The sequence below is a fragment of the Oncorhynchus nerka genome, linkage group LG13, assembly GCF_034236695.1.
Source record: "Oncorhynchus nerka isolate Pitt River linkage group LG13, Oner_Uvic_2.0, whole genome shotgun sequence".
In the NCBI taxonomy this organism is placed as follows: domain Eukaryota; kingdom Metazoa; phylum Chordata; class Actinopteri; order Salmoniformes; family Salmonidae; genus Oncorhynchus; species Oncorhynchus nerka.
In genome coordinates this window covers 2,223,317-2,232,424 of record NC_088408.1, presented here as the reverse complement: position 1 = coordinate 2,232,424, position 9,108 = coordinate 2,223,317, and the positions used below count along the sequence as shown (strand labels likewise).

The 9,108-nt window shown below is 48.1% G+C and overlaps 1 protein-coding gene across 2 annotated transcripts in view; it reads left to right on the top strand.

The window, feature by feature from the left end:
* The window catches only part of sec63 (SEC63 homolog, protein translocation regulator), a 98,334-nt gene extending 95,269 nt beyond the window's left edge, over positions 1-3,065 (top strand). For both annotated transcript variants that reach the window (XM_065026118.1, XM_065026117.1), the window contains exons 18-20: positions 325-525; positions 1,152-1,256; positions 2,089-3,065. In XM_065026118.1, coding sequence (XP_064882190.1) covers positions 325-525; positions 1,152-1,256; positions 2,089-2,226 — 444 coding nt within the window. In that variant the 3' untranslated portion in view covers positions 2,227-3,065. The remainder of the gene's footprint in view (positions 1-324; positions 526-1,151; positions 1,257-2,088) is intronic.
* The last annotated feature ends 6,043 nt before the right edge of the window (positions 3,066-9,108 follow it).

The window sequence follows — 9,108 nt, the reverse complement described above, 5'->3', positions numbered from 1 at the left end:
TCCAGGAACGGGGTTGGAGTTAAAACCTACAGGAGGGTCTCTCTCCAGGAACGGGGTTGGAGTTAAAACCTACAGGAGGGTCTCTCTCCAGGAACGGGGTTGGAGTTAAAACCTACAGGAGGGTCTCTCTCCAGGAACGGGGTTGGAGTTAAAACCTACAGGAGGGTCTCTCTCCAGGAACGGGGTTGGAGTTAAAACCTACAGGAGGGTCTCTCTCCAGGAACGGGGTTGGAGTTAAAACCTACAGGAGGGTCTCTCTCCAGGAACAGGGTTGGAGATCAGTGGTATAGACTATGTATAACCCCCCCATCTCTCCCCCCCCAGGAGTGGGAGGCTCTGCAACAGAGTGTCCAGCGAAGGGAGAGGGCGCTGTTGGAGACCAAGTCTAAGGTGACCCACCCCGTCTACAGCCTGTACTACCCAGAGGAGAAACATGAGTGGTGGTGGCTCTACATCGCTGACCGCAAGGACCAGACTCTAGTCTCCATGCCTTACCATGTCTGCACACTCAAAGACACAGAGGAGGTGAGAGGGGGTGGGAGTGGGTGTGTGTGGGGGTGGGTGTGTGGGGGTGGGTGGGTGTGTGGGTGGGTGGGTGTGTGGGTGGGTGTGTGGGGGTGGGTGTGTGTGGGGGTGGGTGTGTGGGGGTGGGTGGGGGTGTGTGTTGGGGGGGGGGTGTGTTCGGGTGGGGGTGGGTGTGTGGGGTGTGTGTTCGGGTGGGGGTGGGTGTGTGGGGGTGTGTGTTCGGGTGGGGGTGGGTGGGTGGGGGTGTGTGTTCGGGTGGGGGTGGGTGGGTGGGGGTGTGTGTTCGGGTGGGGGTGGGTGGGTGGGGGTGGGTGGGTGTGTGTGGGGGTGTGTGTGGGTGGGGGGTGGGTGGGTGTGTTGCCTATGTGTAGTATGACGCTCAACAGTTTCCGTGTGAATCAAGAACGGTCCACCACTCAAAGGACATCCAGCCAACTTGACACAACTGTGGGAATCATTGGAGTCAACATGGGACCAGCAGCCCTGTGGAAACGCTTTCTACACCTTGTAGAGTCCATGACCCTGACAGATTGAGGCTGTTCTGAGGGAGGGGGGGGGGGGGGCACTTGAATATTAGGAAGGTGTTCTTAATGTTTTGTATACTCGGTGTGTTCTCACTCCGACAGGTGGAGCTGAAGTTTCCAGCTCCCTCTAAACCAGGAAACTACCAGTATTCTGTTATCCTCCGCTCAGACTCTTACCTGGGTCTGGACCAGATCAGACCCCTCAAGGTGAGACCTCATGTGTGTCTGTGTGTATTAGAAACTAAAATGTTTAGTAAGTGAGAATAGGCATTGATCTGTTTTACAGCACCACAATGCCTGGTCCACCCATGTTTTACTGTATTGTAACTGTATATTGTAACTGTATATTGTAACTGTATATTGTAACTGTGTATTGTAACTGTGTATTGTAAGTGTGTGTGTTGTAAGTGTGTGTGTTGTAAGTGTGTGTGTTGTAAGTGTGTGTGTTGTAAGTGTGTGTGTTGTGACTGTGTGTATTGTAAGTGTGTGTGTTGTAAGTGTGTGTGTTGTAAGTGTGTGTGTTGTAAGTGTGTGTGTTGTAAGTGTGTGTGTTGTGACTGTGTGTGTTGTGACTGTGTGTGTTGTGACTGTGTGTGTTGTGACTGTGTGTGTTGTGACTGTGTGTGTTGTGACTGTGTGTGTTGTGACTGTGTTGTGACTGTGTTGTGACTGTGTTTTGACTGTGCTTTGACTGTGCTTTGACTGTGCTTTGACTGTGTTTTGACTGTGTTTTGACTGTGTTTTGACTGTGTTTTGACTGTGTTTTGACTGTGTTTTGACTGCTTTGACTGTGTTTTGACTGTGTTTTGACTGTGTTGTGACTGTGTTGTGACTGTGTTGTGACTGTGCTTTGACTGTGTTGTGACTGTGCTTTGACTGTGTTTTGACTGTGTTTTGACTGTGTTTTGACTGTGCTTTGACTGTGCTTTGACTGTGTTGTGACTGTGTTTTGACTGTGTTTTGACTGTGTTTTGACTGTGCTTTGACTGTGTTTTGACTGTGCTTTGACTGTGTTGTGACTGTGTTTTAACTGTGCCAGCTCGAGGTGCACGAGGCCAAGGCAGTGTTGGATAACCACCCCCAGTGGGACATCCCAGAAACGGAGGAGGAAGACGAGGAACAGGAGGACAGTGACGGGATCGAGGAGAGCGAAGAGGAGGATGAAGACAACGACTAAACACACACACACACACAACCACCCCAGGGCAGTTTATACACACACACAACCACCCCAGGGCAGTTTACACACACACACAACCACCCCAGGGCAGTTTATACACACACACAACCACCCCAGGGCAGTTTGTACACACACACACCCATACTGACATGGACTGTGGACCTCCCTATGGCCCCGCCCCTCACATCCTTTTCTACAGAGACCTAGACTGGGTCATGTCCTGACTCTAATGTTCACTTTCACAGGAGAACTGTCAATATATATATCCAGCCCTGTGTGTCTGTGTCTGTCTGAATGAGAGAGTGTGTCTGTGTGTTTGATTGAGAGAGTGTGTGTGTCTGTGTGTTTGATTAAGAGAGAGAGAGAGTGTGTGTCTGTGTGTTTGATTAAGAGAGAGAGAGAGAGTGTGTGTCTGTGTGTTTGATTAAGAGAGAGAGAGAGTGTGTGTCTGTGTGTTTGATTAAGAGAGAGAGAGAGAGTGTGTCTGTGTGTTTGATTAAGAGAGCGAGAGTGTGTGTCTGTGTGTTTGATTAAGAGAGAGAGAGTGTGTGTCTGTGTGTTTGATTAAGAGAGAGAGAGAGAGTGTGTGTGTGTGTGTTTGATTAAGAGAGAGAGAGAGAGAGTGTGTGTGTGTGTTTGATTAAGAGAGAGAGAGAGAGAGAGAGAGTGTGTGTGTGTTTGATTAAGAGCGAGAGAGCGAGAGTGTGTGTGTGTGTGTGTGTTCCTCTTTCACACTGTGGTCTAGAGGACTTGTTACCGAGGCTCTGTGTTTTCCCCAGGGGTGTGTAAACAACTTCCCTTATCAAAATAAATATCAGAAATGGACTCAATTGAAATCATGACATTTTTGTATTTGTTCATAATTGAAGGAGTTTTCAACATCTCTCATCCCAAAACTCCCTTCCCCAGATTATGGGCAGTAGTATAGCAGGTCTCACGTAGAAATGTCAGTGTATAGATCTGTAATACTCATTGAAAGCAAGTCTGATATGTGGTAGAAACGTTTGATATTTCTATGCTTTCTGGATTTAAGTTTCATTTTTATTTTGTCTAATTACTTTAGTCTTTTGTACGCTGGCTTTAAACGGCTAAATATTTCATATTTTTGGTTTTTGAGAAGATATTTCGACTGGGGAGGGGCGGACCGGACGGGAGGGGGAGGCGACGGGCCGGACGACTCGGGGGGGGCGGACCGGACGGGAGGGGGAGGCGACGGGGGGGGGGCGGACCGGAGGGGGAGGCGACGGGCCGGACGACTGGGGAGGGGGCGGACCGGAGGGGGAGGCGATGGGCCGGACGACTGGGGGAGGGGCGGACGGACCGAAGGGGGGAGGCGACGGGCCGGACGACTGGGGGAGGGGGCGGACGGACCGAAGGGGGGGAGGCGACGGGCCGGACGACTGGGGAGGGGGCGGACCGGGGGGGGGGCGACGGGCCGGACGACTGGGGGAGGGGCGGACCGGAGGGGAGGCGACGGGCCGGACGACTGGGGGAGGGGGCGGACCGGACCGGAGGGGGAGGCGACGGGCCAGACGACTGGGGAGGGGGCGGACCGGAGGGGGAGGCGACGGGCCAGACGACTGGGGAGGGGGCGGACCGGGGGAGGCGACGGGCCAGACGACTGGGGGAGGGGGCGGACCGGGGGGGGGGGCGGACCGGACGACTGGGGGAGGGGCGGACGGGAGGGGGCGGACCGGAAGACCGGGGTTTTTACCAACTTGACTTAATGCTAGCGCGTTAGCTGACGAACATCAGGAATCTTATCTATTTGGGATTTCCCCGATTCTCTAGGATAACTTCCAAAGATAAGTCCTTTTTAAGGAGGAGGGGGAGCGAGGGGTGCAGCTTGAGGGGGAATGAGAGAGGACACATTCAGCCACTCAGTGGTCGAAATGAATCAGATTCATGTTTTTTTGAACAATCTAACTAGCTGTTCAACAACTGTCGTTTATTTTTATTCTTTTGGCTCAACTGCTCAGCTCTGTGGTCAGAAAATATCATGTATTTTGTAGTTCTGTTGGGGAGAAAAATAATATCTTGTGGTGAATATCAAGACTGTTATTATTATTTACATTCGAGTGCAATGCTTCCTGGGAGGGAAGATTCAATTCAGACTGCTTTCATTACGACGCGCAGTCCCTCGTCACGACGCGCAGTCCCTCGTCACGACGCGCAGTCCCTCGTCACGACGCGCAGTCCCTCGTCACGACGCGCAGTCCCTCGTTACGGGGAAGGGGCTCCTAGATGCTGATTTCCCCCCCCCCCCCCCAATATCTGAGGTTAGGATTGGGGAGGGGGCTCCTAGATGCTGAATCCCCCCCCCTAATGTCTGAGGTTAGGATTGGAGAAGAGGAAACTGATACTACATCTGTACATAAGGGCGCCGCTGACCAACAGGAACTATAATAGATACCAAACACACTAACTATCGGCCCCTTTGGTTTACAAAACGTCATTGTAAACGGAAAAACTATATATATATATCATTTGTATATTAAATCGTTTCAAAAATAAAATAACTTTAAAATTAGATGATTCCGTCTGTTATCAAGGGGTTAATTTTCTCTCTCACATACACACAAGGACTGTAGGAAATCCTTGAGGGGGGGGGGGGTTCAACATGCGCGATGACGTGTTGGGGGGTTCAACATGCGCGCGATGACTTGGGGGGGGGGGGGGGTATTTCTTACAGAATACACTTCCTGTTTTCGCAGAACCATAAAGTAGCCTCATAGAACACATTCCTTTAAAGGCCCTGGATATGATGTATTCATCATCTGATGAAGGGACTGGGAGACTAGTTCGGATCGAGGGAAAGATGAACGGAGCAAAGTACAGAGAGATCCTTGATGAAAACCTGCTCCAGAGCGCTCAGAACCTCAGACTGAGGAGAAGGTTCACCTTCCAACAGGACAACGACCCTAAACACACAGCCAAGACAACGCAGGAGTGGCTTCGGGACGACTTTGAATGTCCTTGAGTGACTCAGCCAGAGCCTGGACTTGAACCCGATCTAACATCTCTGGAGAGACGTGAAAATAGCTGTGCAGCAACACTCCCCATCCAACCTGACAGAGCTTGAGAGGATCTGCAGAGAAGAATGGGAGAAACTCCCCAGATACAGCATCATACCCGCGGCGGCAGGTAGCCTTTTGGTTAGAGCTTCACACTAGGAACCGAAAGGTTGCAAGTTCAAATCCGCATGCTGACAAGGTACAAATCTGTCGTTCTGCCCCTGAACAGGCAGTTAACCCACTGTTCCTAGACCAGTTAACCCACTGTTCCTAGACCAGTTAACCCACTGTTCCTAGACCAGTTAACCCACTGTTCCTAGACCAGTTAACCCACTGTTCCTAGACCAGTTAACCCACTGTTCCTAGACCAGTTAACCCACTGTTCCTAGACCAGTTAACCCACTGTTCCTAGACCAGTTAACCCACTGTTCCTAGACCAGTTAACCCACTGTTCCTAGACCAGTTAACCCACTGTTCCTAGACCAGTTAACCCACTGTTCCTAGGCCAGTTAACCCACTGTTCCTAGGCCAGTTAACCCACTGTTCCTAGACCAGTTAACCCACGGTTCCTAGACCAGTTAATCCACTGTTCCTAGGCCAGTTAACCCACTGTTCCTAGACCAGTTAACCCACTGTTCCTAGACCAGTTAACCCACTGTTCCTAGACCAGTTAACCCACTGTTCCTAGACCAGTTAACCCACTGTTCCTAGGCCAGTTAACCCACTGTTCCTAGACCAGTTAACCCACTGTTCCTAGACCAGTTAACCCACTGTTCCTAGACCAGTTAACCCCACTGTTCCTAGACCAGTTAACCCCCTGTTCCTACATTTACATTTAAGTCATTTAGCAGACGCTCTTATCCAGAGCGACTTACAAATTGGTGCGTTCACCTTATGACCTCCAGTGGAACAGCCACTTTACAATAGTGCATCTAGGTCTTTTAAGGGGGGGGGGGGGTGAGAAGGATTACTTTATCCTATCCTAGGTATTCCTTAAAGAGGTGGGGTTTCAGGTGTCTCCGGAAGGTGGTGATTGACTCCGCTGTCCTGGCGTCGTGAGGGAGTTTGTTCCACCATTGGGGGGCCAGAGCAGCGAACAGTTTTGACTGGGCTGCGCGGGAACTGTACTTCCTCAGTGGTAGGGAGGCGAGCAGGCCAGAGGTGGATGAACGCAGTGCCCTTGTTTGGGTGTAGGGCCTGATCAGAGCCTGGAGGTTCCTAGACCAGTTAACCCACTGTTCCTACCCAAGAAGACTAGAGGCTGTAATCGCTGCCAAAGGTGCTTCAACAAAGTACTGAGTAAAGGGTCTGAATGTGATATTTCCGTTTATTTTTGACAAATTAGCGAAAATGTCTAAAAAAAAACACTTTTTGCTTGGTTGTTATGGGGGGGGGGGGGGGGGAGGCAAAATAATACATTTTAGAATAAGGCTGTAACGTACCAAAATGTAGAAATAGTCACAGGGACTGAATACTTCAATGTTGAGTTGTTTATTGTTGTTTTTTTAAACTGCGAAATAAAAAAATACTGTTTCTAACACTTGTAAGATTCTACCTCGTATGACTTCAGATTGTGTTGCTTCTGTCTGTCGCCAGATTGTCTCAACATTTAAACAATAAAGCATTTGATTCTTCCGTTTCTCTTGACATTGGATCATCTTACTTCCAGTATTTAAGTAAATATCTTCTCCGGTATAAGAGAAGGAGATCATATTGTCCAACCCGTCTGTTATCTCACCTCGTATGTCTTGACATATGCAGATAAACAGATTTTTATATTGTAAAACTTTTCACAGCCAGCATTCTAGCTTTCTCCCAAGGCCCTCGCCCTCTCTCTCCTCTCTTCCTTCTCCCTCCTCTCTTTCCCTCTCCCTCCTCTCTTTCCCTCTCCCTCCTCTCTTTCCCTCTCCCTCCTTTCTTTCCCTCTCCCTCCTCTTTCTCTCCCCCTCTCCCTCTCTCTCCCCCTCTCCCTCTCTCTCCCTTCTCTTTCCCTCTCCCTCCTCTTTCCCTCTCTCTCCTCTCTTTCTCTTCCCTCTCCCCCTCTTTCCCTCTCCCCCCTCTTTCCCTCTCCCTCCTCTCTTTCCCACTCCCTCCTCCCTCTCTCCTTTCAAGCCAGCATGACAACTCCATAATGAGTTGGCAAGAGAGCAGTAACAGTCTGTTACCCAGGCTAACAGACGGGCACCCAGGCTAACAGACGGACACCCAGGCTAACAGACGGGCACCCAGGCTAACAGACGGACACCCAGGCTAACAGACGGACACCCAGGCGAACAGACGGACACCCAGGCGAACAGACTGACACCCAGGCGAACAGACTGACACCCAGGCGAACAGACTGGCATCCAGGCAAACAGACTGGCATCCAGGCTAACAGACTGGCATCCAGGCTAACAGACTGGCATCCAGGCTAACAGACTGGCATCCAGGCTAGTAACTCCTCTTTCAGAAATGTAACAGGTGATACTGCTCTCTGCTGGACAGAAGAGTGACCTGCAGTGTTATCATCATAGTGGCCACTAGAGGGTGATGGTACTCCATCAACACAAATCAATATCTAAACTCAGCAAAAAAATAAATGTCCCTTTTTCAGGACCCTGTCTTTCAAAAAGAATTCGAAAAAATCCAAATAACGTCACAGATCTTCATTGTAAAGGGTTTAAACACCGTTTCCCTGCTTGTTCAATGAACCAGAAACAATTAATGAACATGCACCTGTGGAACGGTCGTTAAGACACTAACAGCTTACAGACGGTAGGCAATTAAGGTTCACAGTTATGAAAATTAAATTAAATGATTGGAGGTTTTTTTTCAGTCTGATAGTCTTTAATAAATAAACGTTTTGACCGTTTAGACCAAGTTAATCTGCTCACTTTGTGATGTTTGTTACAATGAATAATAATAATAAATAAATAAACAATAATTCCTATAATAGTCAGTTTTATTTTTCCGTATTTCATTTTTTTTTACTAATTTCTTTTCTTTATTTCTTTATTTTATCTCCAGCATCAGGAAGTGACCGTTTGCGCTGTTCTGTGAAGGGAGTAGTACACAGCGTTGGACCAGATCTTCAGTTTCTTGGCAATTTCTCGCATGGAATAGCCTTCATTTCTCAGAACAAGAATAGACTGACGAGTTTCAGAAGAAAGTTCTTTGTTTCCGGCCATTTTGAGCCTGTAATCGAACCCACAAATGCTGATGCTCCAGATACTCAACTAGTCTAAAGAAGGCCAGTTTTATTGCTTCTTTAGTCAGATCAACAGTTTTCAGCTGTTCTAACATAATTGCAAAAGGGTTTTCTAATGATCAATTAGCCTTTAAAATGATAAACTTGGATTAGGTAACACAACGTGCCATTGGAACTCAGGAGTGATGGTTGCTGATAATGGGCCTCTGTTCACCTATGTAGATATTCCATTAAAAACCAGCTGTTTCCAGCTACAACAGTCATTTACAACATTAACAATGTCTACACTGTATTTCTGATCAATTTGATGTTATTTTAATGGACACTAACATTTTAATGGACAAAAAATGTGCTTTTCTTTCAAAAACAAGGACATTTCTAAGTGACCCCAAACTTTGAACGGTAGTGTGTGTATATATATATATATATATTGTGTCTATATAGTATATAGTGTGTGTAGAAATACAGTGGGGAGAACAAGTATTTGATACACTGCCTTTTTGCAGGTTTTCCTACTTACAAAGCATGTAGAGGTCTGTAATTTCTATCATAGGTACTTCAACTGTGAGAGACGGAATCTAAAACCACAATCCAGAAAATCACATTGTAGGATTTAAGTAATTCATTTGCATTTTATTACACGCCCAATTTTTCAGTTTTTGATTTGTTAAAAAAAGT